Below are 14,589 nucleotides of genomic sequence, written 5' to 3' on the forward strand. Positions count from 1 at the left end.
ATCAACGCAGCTACTTCCTCCACTCTTAGCCTAGGATCACTCTTGGGTTTTCTCCTCGGAATACATATTCGAGGCTGTCACCGCTTTTGTAGAAGCGGCGAAACATTCCAGGCTCTCAGATGCCTTACCTGTTTCTTCTTCAATCATCTTTACCCTAGCGTACGCTGTACAGCTGGAGAGTCTTTACTACACAGGACCAAAGATACTCTCAGATGTCTTCTTAGGCTTTTAGTTCATCGATATTTAGTTAGGAATCATCAGAGAGAGAACGTTGCTAGCCACCAAGTATCACTCTATCCGACCTTTCTTCACCAGTCTTATAGTCACTGCCTTGACCAGTCTTCTAGCCACTGCCACCAAAATCCTCGATCTCACAGCACTTATTTTGCATAATTCCAGGGTGAGAGCAAGGTCAGGAGATCTTAAGACCATACCAGAAGGCGAGAAACGCGACGATTCTGCCCCTTTCGCAGAAACCAACACCGAAGCCAACCGCAAGTACGGCAAATTCGACCAAGATGCACATGCGGAGATGAAGGAGTTGGGAGGATGGTGGCCATGGCTTCAAAAGTTCTCTGTCTTCTGGAAATATTTCTGGCCGGGTAGTGAACCCTGGTTGCAAAGCACCGTTATCTTTGCGATATTGCTTGCCTTCGCCATCAAGATATCAACTATCTTGTCCTCCTATTACCTCGGACTTCTTGTCACCGAGCTAGCAGAAGCTGTGAAGAGGTCGAAACTTCGAAGCGCTGAGGTTCTTCCACTATGCCTAGGGTTAAACATCACTTACGCTTCGACCACCCCGGCGCCATTCCGGATCTCCGAAGCTATCTGTATATGAAGGTCAAGATTTTTCGCAGCGGGAAACTCCATCGCGCATTTCATAGAACGGCCATGAGTCTCGGTTTCTCTTTTCACAACACAATCAATCCACCAGACATCAGACATCGTGCGAATCACGAACGATTCGAAGGGGCTGTTAGACGCACTGGACAACGTCTGCTTTGTGGTTGTACCAAACATGATCATGCTGGCGACTTCGGCTACCTTTTTGTTACGAGCGGGTCAGGACAACCAACTGTGGCACAAAGCAAAAGCTTCGATAATGACAAATCCGTTGTCATTGTCCCCTGTTCTGCACTATATAGTTACGAGCCTACAGTGACCAACTGTAGCGGTCGTAACACTTTTTGATCAGAAAACATCGGCAGTTTGTGGCCCTCGATCTTGTTGTGCTTGTGGTTGGCTACGTCATCGCCCAAAGACGTACGGCCAAGAATCTCCCAAAAGAACTAGACGACTATTATGCTTCCCTTAGAAACATGGAAGCATATTGTCGTGGAAGCATTCGATGCTGGGAGACGATTGCGAGTCATAGCAAGACGACCGCCACGATTAAACAACACGGCTCAAAAGTTGATGCATGGGTCAAGCAGTGGGACAGGTATCTCATCTATTTCTACATCGGTGAATTTTCAGCCAGTATGGTCCAGATTTCAACCTTTACCTTTGGGCTACTACTCATCCTTAACGACATCTTTAACGAAAGGGCTACCCCCGGCGACTTTGTCGCTTTTGTAGGGTACTGGCAAAACATCACTACGTCTCTAGTAAATTGTAAGGAAACTAAGACTGGCATCTTGGAAAAGCTCCTTGGAGCTACTCGTGGAAGACGTCTCCTTGAGATGCCGGTCCAGGTCGAACATGGCCCAGATTTTGACTTTCGAGGCGGCGCAATAGATTTTACAAATGTCGAATTTAGCTATGAGGGGAAGAAGGATTCTACGTTGAACGGTCTCTATCTCCAGATCGCAGCAGGAACGAAAGTTTCAATTGTCGGAAAATCAGGATCTGGCAAGTCGACAATGCTGAAACTACTGCTGGGACTTCTGAAACCCAGCAGCGGGCATAGACGAGTCGATAACCAGAAGGTCGAAGACATCAGCATCTCATCGTAAGCTAAACCTTCCAAACTTTCTATAGCCCCTACAAACTGATATTTCTCTCCAGACTTCGGTCTCACATCGGAATCGTTGCCCAGAATGCGCGTCTTTTCAATCAAAGCGTTATGGATAATATACGATGTTTTGCCAACCAAGATGTCACCGACGTAGAGGTTGAAAACGCTTGCCGGCGCGCGTGTATTCATCAAACTATCAAGTCGCTTCCGGATGGTTATAGAACAAAAATAGGAGATGATGGACAGTGAGTTCCCGTTCGAAAGGGGTTTCTATCCTCATTACTAATTCTCTACCTTAGGAACTTATCAGGCGGCCAAAGACAAAGATTGTTGATCGCACGCCTGTTCCTTCAGAACCCAGATATTGTAGTGTTGGACGAGGCAACGAGTGCCCTAGATGTTGACACCAAGGCCTCTGTTCAGAAGGCCATCCGCGAGGCATTCCTTAACATGACTGTGATACAGATTGAGTGAGTCGCTCGACAGAAAGCATTTTGACATCGTTCTAAACTCACTATATAGGCATGATTTTTTCAAGTACCGAGTCGGCCGATAGCATTGTCGTGCTAGCAGAAGGATGTTCAGTCCTAAGGCACTCACAAGTCCCTTCTACAAATGAATGGCCACTATGCAGAATTATGGAAGCAGCACATTAGAGAATTGGAGTCTTGAGCCGGAAAGAAATTCATTGCGAAGTTCCGGCGGCATTTCCACGGATGGTTGGGAGGACGTAGCCATGATTGAAAGAGGGAAACGGACTTGTTGGAATCAGCCAGCTGGGGACAGCTTAGAAGCAGAGAGGGGAAGAGGGAGGCGAATAGGGCGAGGTAGAGAATGAGAGAGTAAGAAAGGGGGGAGAGGGAGGGAGGCAGAGGGGGGTAAACATAACTTACAAGCTATGATAGGTGCCAGGAGCACGTAGTTATGGTACATGCCGAAATAACGCTCAGTGACTCATGCCATATGCCAGTCACAAGCTTCACCTCGTACATGCATGTAATAGGGTGTAGGGATGTAACATCGGCCTTCAAAGCTATGGGCCGTTTCCAAGTCTAGCTGACCAAAGAGTTGCATGGCCAGCTTTTGGTGAGACGTACACGCCGGGCATAGGCTTTGTTCAATCCCCTGTACTGGTCGCTGAGACCCAAAATTTCATGCCAGGGAAGGATGAAATCACCAGAGCCTATCACCCGTTGTCGATCGGACACGCGGCAGCCTTCAAGAGACTCACTCCTGCTCACCTCTGCGTCAACTGGCAGCCTGCTAAGGCAGAAACTGTCCTCATGCCTTTGAGAGCCTTTCTCAAGGCAGCAGCTGGTCTTCTTTATCTCACTAAGGATCTTTGCAGGAGTAGAAAGATAAGGATTTGGCGAAGGACCACTCTATCGTAATACACCATGTTTCTGTCTTATGCTTCAATTACACAGGCGGCATCGATAACCTTGCACTTTCTCTCATTATGACCGCTTGGGTTATCATCGTTGCTGTCTAACACCGAGTAGGAAGTGGGAACCTTGGCTTAGGAAATGGCAAGTGCCAAGAGGTCGTAAACCAGGCGTTATGTGGAGGTCCTCCCACGGCCTGACAAGATAAACGCGTGTGCTGCGCGACAGACGAGCACTCTCAGCATATGCATGACAACAGCTATTGTTTAGATGAATGCAATGTTTGGGACATAGTACACCCCTGTTTGAATGATATCAAATTTGCTGTAAATGGACTTGCGTCTGGGGTTAGTAGCCTCTCGACTGTGGGCAGCTAGGTGGATACACTCCCACGGGGCCTAGAAACGCTACATACACGGTATTGAAGGCTCTGATGAAACCGGAAAACAGAGAGGGTAAGGGAACGAATGAAATGCGTATGCTTTGAGTAAACAGGACGTAGAGATTTCGTACCACAACCGTCGCCCGTTGCGCGTCGCATAGGGTGTGGTATGAGGATCGCGTATCCGGAGCGCGTCTCTGCGTCCGGGGGAAGGGGGAGGGGGTTCCTCTCCGCACGTCGACTTGAAACATTGTCAACTGACCTGCACAAGGTAGGAGGGGTCCTTGGTAATCCGGAAGCTGAGGAGGAGCACACAGACACCGAGGAAGTCCCCCAGAACTTCAACACCTGTCCGACTGATTGCTTCAACACAACTGGTAGACAACCACTGAGGAACTCGGCACTTACATGGGTACGGATGTGTCACAGGTGAGCATGATTGCAGCTCCCGCTCGTTCACTCCGGCCAAGTCCCTAAAAACATATAACATAACTTCACCCTGCGATCTAGCTACAGAAGCGCTCGGGCAAAAACGTAGTTGATGCCTGGCTCCCTGATAACGGCTGCCCCCTGAAATGAAAGTGTTATAGAAACACCATGGTGTCTATATAAGCCCCGAAACGTCAAAGACTGAACTAATGGCAATTCAACCGTATAAGACGGAATCTTGATCGGTCACATTATGTTCCGCTCCGTCCGTTTCGGGGAGCAGTGCCCACCGTTTTAGGTTGGCGAAGCCATCACGAAAAAGGCCGCCTCCGCTCCATCTAGATGATTCCAGTGAGGGCTGGAGTAGTAGTCGGGTCGGTGACGACCGGCGAATGCCCGGTGTTGTATGTTTTTTTGAGCTTTTTATTTTGTTTGTCTTTCTGCTGTCCCGCTGGTCGGTCGGCAACGATGGACGTTTTGGCTGCGACCCCGCTGAGGCTGAGGGGATACCAGCGGACGTGTTGGGCGCCACCTGAACATCCCTGCAAGCAAGGGAGAATCCGACATATCTAGCACTATGCAGAGAACCTAGAAGCTCCCACATCTGTGGTAGCGCTTGGAAGCCCCTAACAATACTTGTCCACGGCCACCGGCCTCGTTGATTTTCTCTAAGTAAGGGATGATGCGAGAAGGCGTTGATGCTTGTGGGGAAAAGACAAAACACAACAAGAGAAACCAAGCGGGGCTGAATTGAGACTCACGGCTTTCCTTCAATTGCCTTGCGACGATGAAGGGCTCGGGCACAACGTGACGTGATGTGAGGGCGGCTGAGACGCGCCGCGACGCGATGGCGATACGCAGACACATGTGACCTATGTTGCGTCAGGTCGAAAAACTGGGTCGACCACCCAGCCGTGTTATCGCAGTGCGTCTTGACTGTCGATGTATGCATCGTGCCAGCTTAGGAAGGTCCAGTCAAAGGAAGATTTGACCTACTTAAGACGTGTTCTGCCTTGGGCGGAATTACTGAGAATGTGGCGATCAGGCCGTAATTGGGCTTTGCTCGAGGCGACCAACTTGCCAGCGAACCATGCATCAGGCAACTGAAGGATTGCGTCATAACTATTGCATAACACGCTCATAAGGTATACCCAAGGGACTGTTTTAGCCCTCGATATCTCTCAAGTTCTCAACTTTACTGTCCTTATTGAAATCTATTCAGGCTACGGCATTCTGGACCGCATCATTAATCTTCAAATCAATTTCGATTTTGTTCCACTAGCGGCACGGGAATGTCCGACACGATCCACCCCGCCCTCAACTGGTTGCGTCTGGCAAACGATGAACCATCAGACGTCGTATTTGGATGTCTCGCCGCCATTATCAGCAGCACATTCCTGGCACTACATCTCAACGTCTCGCCGCCACATCCTGAGAGCCAATCCACCTTCTTCCTCCGGCGATGGTGGGATGCCGCCCCAAATCGACAGCTTCGGCGCCAACTAGTATGGACAGGCATGGTTGTGTTTGCCCCAGAACTTCTCGTAAGCATGGAGTTTGGGACGTGGCGAGCGTCATCCATAGGCGCCGAAGTCTTTCGCTCAGGTCATGGAAACATACAGACCTGGGGTAAGAGGCACGCTTGCTTCGCGAACATGGGCGGAATAGAGTTCAAGTTTCAGAAAGACGGCGACAACATTCCGGAATCTCATGACCGTCAGTTTCGTATTCATTTGGCAAATAGCAGAGCGAGGGAGAATTCGACGCTGCGGAAGATCGCGGTTGTTTTCCATCATAAGACGGAAGTGCTACGGACATGGCCGGAAAAGGCATATTGGGCCGTCATAGCGACCTTCCAGTATTTGGCTCAACCTTTCTTAAGAATAATCCGATATCCCGCAGGTGAACCGGCACGGGCTGAAAGAGAGCCCGACGGCCCTCTGCAAGCCCCAGAAACATCAATTGAGCTCTCGGAAATGGATACTCGCGCTGTCGCTGCGTCGTCCCGGCATCAGGAGACAGCAGCAGCAGCCGCTACCAACATATATCCTAGAATGGGCGAGTCTCCAGCCGGACCGTCGAACGCTCACAGGGATTCAACAGACCTGGGGCTAGTGAACCTCACTGATGTTGCCAGCTCCGAAGGCAGGCCTGATAATACTGTGTATGCTCGACAGGATGAGGCCATTATTTCAGAGCCAGACCCATTCAGTCAGGACCTTGCCCTGCAGGACAGAAACAGCACATCTGCCTGTCGCTCTAACACCACCGATACGGTAACTCTCTACTTGAACGCCATACAAATCGTCGCTGCTCAGAATCTTTGTCTTTTGGACGAAGGTCCATCAATCAGCGAGGAGGATATAAAAGACAAAGACAAGACAAGTGCCTATGCTAGGGGTCTGGTAATCTTCCAGCTTGTCTGGTTCGCGATGAGGAATATTACGCAGCTTTGCCTCGGTCAGTCTCCCGCCCAAATCGAGCTCGCAACGTTGACGTACGTCTTGTGCGCCTTGATGGCCTACGCCATGTTTTGGAACCAGCCTCAGGGGGTCGAAAGGCCGATACAACACATTGTTAGAGCGTCTCCGATTGAGGGGACTCGCCCAGTGACCGATGAGGATATTCACTGGCTCAGCTTCTATAGCGGGTCCCCTTTCCTTGAACGCAACTTCGTTCCGCCATTCGGCATGGGCAGCACGGGATTCGACGCCACTAAACTTCCGCCTTCTGACTTATCGCTCACCTGCTTCACTACATTCGGAGGCGTCCTGCTGATGGATGACGACGTCGCGGGCATCATTGTGGGCATGATATTCGGAGCCCTCTCCTGTCTTGGCTGGAACCACTCCTTCTCTTCAAAGATGGAGCTATGGGCATGGCGTGCATCCGCCATTGTTATCACGGGTTCCCTAGTACCCTTCGCTCTCGCCAATGCCCTATGCTCAATATCTGCCCTCCATTACCAGGCAGATCGAGTGCGGCCATCAACGCATTCTACACACATTTTATCACTCTACATGTTACTAGTTTTGTACATTCTTTGCCGGGGATTCATGCTTGTAATTATGGTAAGGGTGCTCTGGCTATAAACCTTTAAGGTGTTATCGTTATTCGTTGCCAGTAAACCATGAGCATGTAAGCCAGGCGCAGCAAGGGGAAGTTAATGCGGAAAGTAACGGTGGGCGATGACGGTGGGAGGCGACGGTAAGAGAAGGTAGGTATGGTGTGGCTTTACAACGGAAGTCACATGTTGGCTTGGACGCAGCTCAATAATTGGTGGGGCAGCCTTCGGATGCATCGATTTAGGTGCGTCCGAAGAAAATGGAAGTCGCAGGCAGGCAGGCAGGCAGGCAGTGGCTTCCGTTGACGCTGCGGTGCCACGAGGGAAGGCACCCACCCTGACGACTGATGACTGGGACTCTCCACCCATCAGGGTGCCTCACAGAAGCCAATAGGGAGCAACCGCCACCATGCCCTCCCCCCCCCAAAATGTCACTGAGCATCCAGCGCCATCCCACCTGGGCAGAACATCCGCTCGGGTGGGATGGCACCGCGCCACTCAACGTGCCTGGAGCAACCAAGAGAGGACGAATACCCGACCATCATCGATACATTGGCGACAACACAGAGACTTTTCATTGGCTACCAACGAGAGCAAACGTCCCCTATCGTCTGACATGAAGCTGCGCGAGTCTGGCAGAACCCAAGTCCATCCCATCCCCCAAGCTGCCCGCCCGAATGCTGACCAAAAAGCAGTCTACACCTATCAGAAGCCAGACAAAGAACCACAACCGCCTCTCGTGTGGCTGGAGGAGCCGCATTGAGTGCACACCTTGTCACAGTCCACTGAGGCATGTTCCCGACCACCGCACCACATGCATTTGCGACCAGGCGTCAGAGGCGACGTGGAGGACGATGGCGACGCATGAACGCGGATCGGCAACCGAGGAGCCAGGGACGCGTATCGCTTCACAGCTGCAGGTGCTCGAGATGCTGCGAGGGTCGAGGGGGAACGCGCCGTCGTCATCGCTGGCCGCAGTCCGGGCGTGGGAGGAGGAGGCGACATGTTGGGCTGGAAAGGTGACGGTCTATGGAAAATTTGTGTGAGCGTCTGCGTCTCGGGCCCGTGGAAGATTTGTGTCACCATCTACGTCTGGGGTCCGTGGATTTGTTACGGCGGTATCGTCCTTTCCGCTCTCGCAATTGTCGCCTGGTTCTTCCAAAAGCTTGGCCCCATCATCTTTTTCATCGTCGAAAACGTGTCTTGATTACTGGCAGCCAGTTCTGCCGCCGCCACCCATACCTTCTCGGCGCTCCCGACCCTACCGACGCTCCCGTCCCTACCTAATTTCCTCACCTCCACTCCCTCCTCCACCCCCAAGACGAATAACCCACCGGGCATCCGCCTCACGGACAACTCGACGAGAATGGTCCAGGTGCCCATGGTCCTCGGGGTAGTGGTCTCCGGCACCGGGGTGAGCTTCGAGGTGTCCACGAGCTACGCCACGTTCCTCATCGACACGTTGTCTGACGAGCTGTTTGGGCAGGAAAAGCCCATGCTCACCTTCGAAGTTCAGAAGGTCTCAGGCTCGTGGAACTCTGCCCAAAACCAGTGGATTAACACGAAGCGCACGTGGGAGGTGGAGATGGCGGGCTTCTTCTTCAACGTCTCGTGGGAGTCGGACCAACTGGCTGCCCTCGCCGACATGTGGGACAAGGCGGATGAGCAGGCGGCCCGCGACAGCCTCGAAGAGGATTCCGCGACAACGCCGGCCGCGATGTTGCTAAAGGTTCGACGGTGGCTCCGCCGCGCCGAACCCGGAAAGACCAGACTGCGGTCTGTCAAGGTGCATCAGAGTGTCGGCAGGCTCCGCAGGGCCGTGGAGCGGCAGGTTGACATCATCACCTTGATCCTCAGGGACCTGCAAGAGATACACGGCCACATGAGCGAGGGCCGGTCCGTATCCTGCGGCGCAGGGAATTTCCTGCAATCGAGGCAGCAGACAGGGGAGACAACGGGCGTCAGCGCGGTGAGCGATGGTGTGTCTCTGAGCCATGCGTCGGATTCCATGTATGCCTTTTGCAAGATCATAGAGACATGCCTCATCGAGATTGATGCCCTCATGTCCAAAGCCAGCGAGGACGTAGACCTCCTGCAACAGGTTGGCTGGAGGCTGTCGAAAGGGCTGGGTAGCTTGGTCATTTCCATGGCCGCCAAGGAAGATGGGCTTGTGAAGGATGGCGACGAGCACGCGAAATCTGAAAGGCTTGTGCGGAACGACGTGGTGAAGATAGTCCGGGATGTCAAGGGCCAGATGGCGGGTCACTTTGCGGCCCAGTACAACTTGTAGATTGCGAGGCGAGCAGGACGGGCACTCACTCTTTTGGTTTCTTTGTTGGTTAGGTCTCAGATAGACTCAGATGTCAGATATCCAAATGACAGCAGGAGCGTTTTTTGTAATAGGTTGGAATGGATGTCGTTTCAGGACCAATGCGGCGAAAGGCGAAAAAGTTCCCGTCTCTGCTTCTAATTTGTGCAAAAGACAGCCCAAAACTTGTTGTGTTCTTTTTGTTAAGCTTTGTGTTAAACAGCACTCATGGCCTTTTCTACAAATACCTGTGGCTAGCAGCTCCCTGAACCTTCTCCTCCACCGTTCCTCAACTGCACCAACTAACGAACGCGAGATGCCAATCAACTACACATACCTCACTGCCATCCTGGTATGTCTTGTAGGTCTCTTCTACTGGAGCTCCTCGCCGAACCAAGCAGCCATGAGCAGTCTTCTCCCCAAGATTGTCTCCCCATACGATGAAACACTCGGTAGGTAATGCGTGCTGTGTGGCGGGTCGAGATGATACATGCTTACAATGTCTGCAGAGGCTGGATGCACCCTGCAGAAGGACATGTACACGATTTACAACAGACACATGACCATGTATGAGTTCCTGGATGTGTCTCCGGACGCCAGCAAATCGGCCATAGTGCAGGCGCTTCAAAAGATACAGAGAGAAAGCAAGGCTGCTACCAACACATGCGCAGCGGCTCCCAGTCTCTGCCCCGAGCACTACCGGGCCCAGCTCGACAAGCTGGCCCTCGCGGACCGCGTCGTGTTGTTTCTGCTGCAGAGCCAGGCGCAGCGGGATAGATATGACGCCGAAATCTATTTCGCCCTCGCTCACGTCGCCGTTCTCGATGAGGAGGACCGTGTCTCTGCTTCTGCTGCGAGGGACAACGATGTTGGCGACAAGGGATGGGGCTGGAAATGGCCAACAAGGGGCTGGGCTGTGGAGTCCAACAGCGACAGGAAGCTTCGGATGATTAGAGACAAGATTACGAAGAAGAACGAAGCCCAGGCTGAGGCTGGTCAGAGCTTTACACAGCTGTGCGGGAACTGGGTTGTTTGAGTTGACGATAGTTGGCTAATGTGGTTGGAGGTGGAGGGGAGCCAGCGCGGTGTTGTCTGGCGACCGACAAAGTTCTTTGATCGGATAGGCGCTTTCAGTAGACATAGCACCTCACAATAGTTTGAAACATTTTGAAGTGCCCTTGAACGTGGTGGATGAGAGAGGCGGACAGGATCAGAAATGGTGTCAAGAAGTCGACGTGCAATAATGAAGAATCGCATGCTGGTGCCTTCATCTTTTAGTTATCATTGAAAAACATGGGATCGTCTCTGTCAAATTGGTCATGGTACTTGAATAGATCGAATTATTTACAAAGTTCGGATTGTTTATAAAGATTGATTCGTCAAATAGGTAGGAATAAGGGGTTACAAACCAATTAGCCGAAGCCTCAGCCCTTCTCCTATGTTGTTTCGATTTTCCAGGTCTGGGCTGATAATAACAACAGAAAGGGCGCTTCACGAGAAATTCAAGCGAAGTGAAGACGAAGCCTGTGTCGGGTTTTGAAACCAATCCCGACACGACTGTGATGGGCCTGAGTAAGCATTTGATTGATCAGAAGGTTCTAATCACGTTGCCGGGACAGCAAAAAGATGGACTATCATCCCGAAAGAAGGCCAGCAGTTACATGGTGCCCACGAGTACGCATCTTCCACGATATCTGATTTGCAGCTTGAATTGGTTCTAATACATTGTCCACAAATAAATTCACTTTGCTGCATCTCCGTCGGAATTGATGCGGTCGCCAAATGGTTTAGCTCCCATAGCCGCGAGAAAAGCATATCAAATATCTCCCGGGGCTTAGTTGCCATCATAATTGGAGTGCGTAGACTCTTGAAGCTCTTGGAAATCTTCAAGAAATATAATACCACGACTACATTCCTCATTCCCGGTGAAGGTCGATGTTCCCCGCGTTTGCACTGATTTCCTCGCCATCTTTCCTTCTATCAATGTCGACGATGATGCGTTGCGCGCTATTGGCGACGAACGATTCTTTTGACGAACGACTTGGTCTTGGAATCGAAGAGCAACGACATGTGCACCGTGAACTTGCCCGTCTGGAAACATTTTCAAAGGCCGAGGGGACTTCGCGTTATGCTTTGTCGCCGACTGTCAGCCAACAAAATATAAACCACTCCACTGCCTCCCGCTTGGCGGGAGATTTTACTTTTGGGGTCTTACTGAACCTTTGTCTCAAGATGTTGCGTATTCTTTCCAAGATTCCTCCACAACCGACGGACTGGTTTAGAGGTCACTCGCAGCAGTGCGAGGAATCCTTCACTTCCCCTGTCGAGCTCCGGCCTACCGGCGCCCGACCCGGTGCAACCCCATCACCATTGGTACTGGCGATGATGTACACGAGCTTAACTTGACTCGGTTGCCGTGGCGGTGTTTTTCAAAGACGCGCCATTGGGATCAAGCATTTCGTTCAGCAACAGCTTGCCCCGCAGAGGTGTCAGAAGAACGTCATGGCGGTGTGCCGGCCAGACTTCTCATGCAGCTGTGCGAAGGCGGGTTGCGAGGGAGTGTGCAGACAACGCTCCACGTAAACGTCCTTCCAGATGGCTGGGCCCTTGGCGAGGACTCACGCTCAGGCTCAGAGAGCTACTCTTTTGATTTCCTGAAGTATCGCGTCATGGAGCTGCTGCACGGTGGCCGAGTCTCTGATTGAGCGCGGACAAAGAGACCCGACCCGAGGACGCTGCGCAACTCAATACCCTTTTCAACCTGAAGATCGAGGGCTCCTAGACGTGCTAGTTCTGCGATCATGGCCACCAGAAGGCCTCTAACAGCATCAAGCCTTGGCCCGGTCTGGTGATCAAGATTGACCAACATTAATGGAGAACGGCAAGTGGTCCATTCAACATGAAACCACGTTGAAATCCTTCGGTTTGCAAGTGAACAGCACGCCTATAAATTTAAACGGCCATTTGTGAGAATAGAAGCTTCCCGAGCGGCACCCCTCGAGAAAGCAACTGAACGCTGAATGGAAAAATGAAGAATGGATGAAGAAATGTGCCCAGTCTAGTAAAATCTTTTATTGACCGCATGTAGAACCTTGACAATTAGACGGTCAATGGCTGATAGAGCGATGTAGTCAAGTGGGTTGTCAAGCTTGCGGTTGTAGCACTGCATCAACGTTGCCTTTTGGAACCGCTTTGCAACTATGTCCTACGCATTCAGATTGCAAACGACAGAGCCTGAATGGATAATGACGGCTGCACAGCCCGTCAAACATTGCAGCAAAGTGGAACCTTAAACACTAGACCTATTGCTAATTGATCGCCAGATCGAGTCCACCCTCCGCACCACCACGAAGGGCCCCGCTACGGTGACGAACCAGCGCGGCCAGCTCGGGATAACCGGCCGTCAAAGACCTGAATGCACATAGGCAGAGGGCATGCGGCGTCACGGCAGCACCAAATGATGCCCACACAGTGGTCCTCAGGGCCATGCCGTCCGGGATTAGTGACATCACGAGGCTGATGGCGATGCCGCACCAGTCGAGCGGCGTCATGGCCATCTCGGCCAAGTAGCAAGGGCTGATCAGTAGCACAATGACCCCGACGGCAAATTCCATCGCCCGCAAGCCGCTGCCGTTGGCCATCAGCACCGCGACGGTCACGGCGGCCCCGCCACCTTCTGTTCCCGGCCACGAAGAAGCGGGGCCGACGGCAATTAGGTAACAGCCGGTAGCGGATCGGCATCGCCTTCCGGCACGTCAAACTCCAGCGATACGTTGTGGCCGAGCAGGTTCGCTTCCATACGCATCAGGCCGCCGGTTGAGTGGATGTGCGACACGGTGGCGGCGAGGCTTCCGATGCCGTTCAGCAAAGTTGCAACCCTTTGCAGGGCAATACGGCATCAAGCATTCGTCAAGCAGACCGACATCACTGATGCGTAAAGTCGTAAGGATGAGCATCAGAAGTTGACGGCGGACGGCTTCGCTCGACTTGTTCGTGCTAGTCATGCCGCTAGCGTTTGTTCTGCGCCATAATCAAACTCTTAGGTTTGATACTTGATACCTATAAGCAGATCAACACCTCTCACTTCAATTAGTCGTTTCTGCACATTCACACAATAGGAAGGTGAAGGACACACAGAGCAGTAGCTATAAAAGAAGAGCTACTTTCGTAAGCACGGGGAAGACATCATGCTGGAAGTACAGAGCGATGCTGAATTTTTATCGAATGTCGACTCCAATCTTTCGACTGATTTTGATCATCGACTCCATCGTTCACCAACTACAAAACAACGACGATTTAGTCGAGCGAGTAAATTTACGCACATTATGCCATATTTCACATCTCGTCACGCCGCGCGCAACCGGATGCATACGATCCAGTCATCGCCCTCGGGTCAGGCAGGCCCCTTCAAGATACCGACTCTGTCGTATCGGATGGTTGCATATCTCAGCCTGTTCACATTCAGCAAAGGTTTAAATTAACTCAGTGGATAGAGCTGAGTAAGATTGATTTATTCATCATTGAAAAGCCACATTTGACCCGAGGCCGACAAAATAGCGACGCTTCAATGTCGAGGGACCGAGCACAGCAGGGTACTGCGGCCTCGACACTATGACTCTGACATTTGTCAACACACACAACAGCAACAACCACCGTGTTTATGCATTCTGCTCTTGATTTTGCTCAGGATGATAGTACAATGAGGCGATTTGGCGTTCATTTGCTCGACGAGGAGGAGTAAAGTCACAGAAACTGATGTTGTCATATTGGATCGTCGTCCGGCTGGACGACCCTTCGTGGCCTTTGCTCAACTTCCGGAATGTGGTGCGCGAGAGGGTCCTTTATCTACTCCTTTCACCCGCCCGCCCGCGGATTCCGAGTGCGGAACGGTAGATTGACGCGTAGCCATATGCGCAGGAGTTTTTGCGCATGCTGCAGGGAGTAGGCAACCCGCCATTCGCGCCGGAGTCGGCCAGCGCGGTGCGCACCCCCCACCCCATTGAACGCGTTACTACAAAATAACCGCCAGGAAGCAAAGAAAAGCGAAGTCTGGTGATTTCG

General features: G+C 51.9%; 3 protein-coding genes across 3 annotated transcripts; 2 read left to right on the forward strand and 1 right to left on the reverse strand.

Annotated features, from left to right (window-relative positions):
* Positions 1-7,836: 7,836 nt before the first annotated feature.
* CGGC5_v017344 (uncharacterized protein) lies at positions 7,837-9,510 on the forward strand (the record flags this gene model as incomplete). Its single annotated transcript, XM_032026801.2, has 3 exons — positions 7,837-7,866; positions 7,916-8,262; positions 8,442-9,510. 3 exons carry the CDS (start codon positions 7,837-7,839, stop codon positions 9,508-9,510), a joined length of 1,446 nt encoding a protein of 481 aa, XP_031876752.2.
* Positions 9,511-9,844: 334 nt separating this feature from the next.
* On the forward strand, positions 9,845-10,564 carry CGGC5_v017345 (uncharacterized protein; the record flags this gene model as incomplete). The annotated part of the gene is made up of 2 exons (XM_032026804.2): positions 9,845-9,980; positions 10,038-10,564. The coding sequence occupies 2 exons, from the start codon at positions 9,845-9,847 to the stop codon at positions 10,562-10,564; spliced, it is 663 nt and encodes a 220-aa protein (XP_031876753.2).
* Positions 10,565-12,836: 2,272 nt separating this feature from the next.
* On the reverse strand, positions 12,837-13,169 carry mntH (Divalent metal cation transporter MntH; the record flags this gene model as incomplete). Its single annotated transcript, XM_032026805.1, has 1 exon — positions 12,837-13,169. One exon carries the CDS (start codon positions 13,167-13,169, stop codon positions 12,837-12,839), a length of 333 nt encoding a protein of 110 aa, XP_031876765.1.
* Between the last annotated feature and the right edge of the window lie 1,420 nt (positions 13,170-14,589).

This window comes from Colletotrichum fructicola (genome assembly GCF_000319635.2).
Source record: "Colletotrichum fructicola Nara gc5 chromosome Unknown KSG_Nara_v1_contig12, whole genome shotgun sequence".
Taxonomy (NCBI): domain Eukaryota; kingdom Fungi; phylum Ascomycota; class Sordariomycetes; order Glomerellales; family Glomerellaceae; genus Colletotrichum; species Colletotrichum fructicola.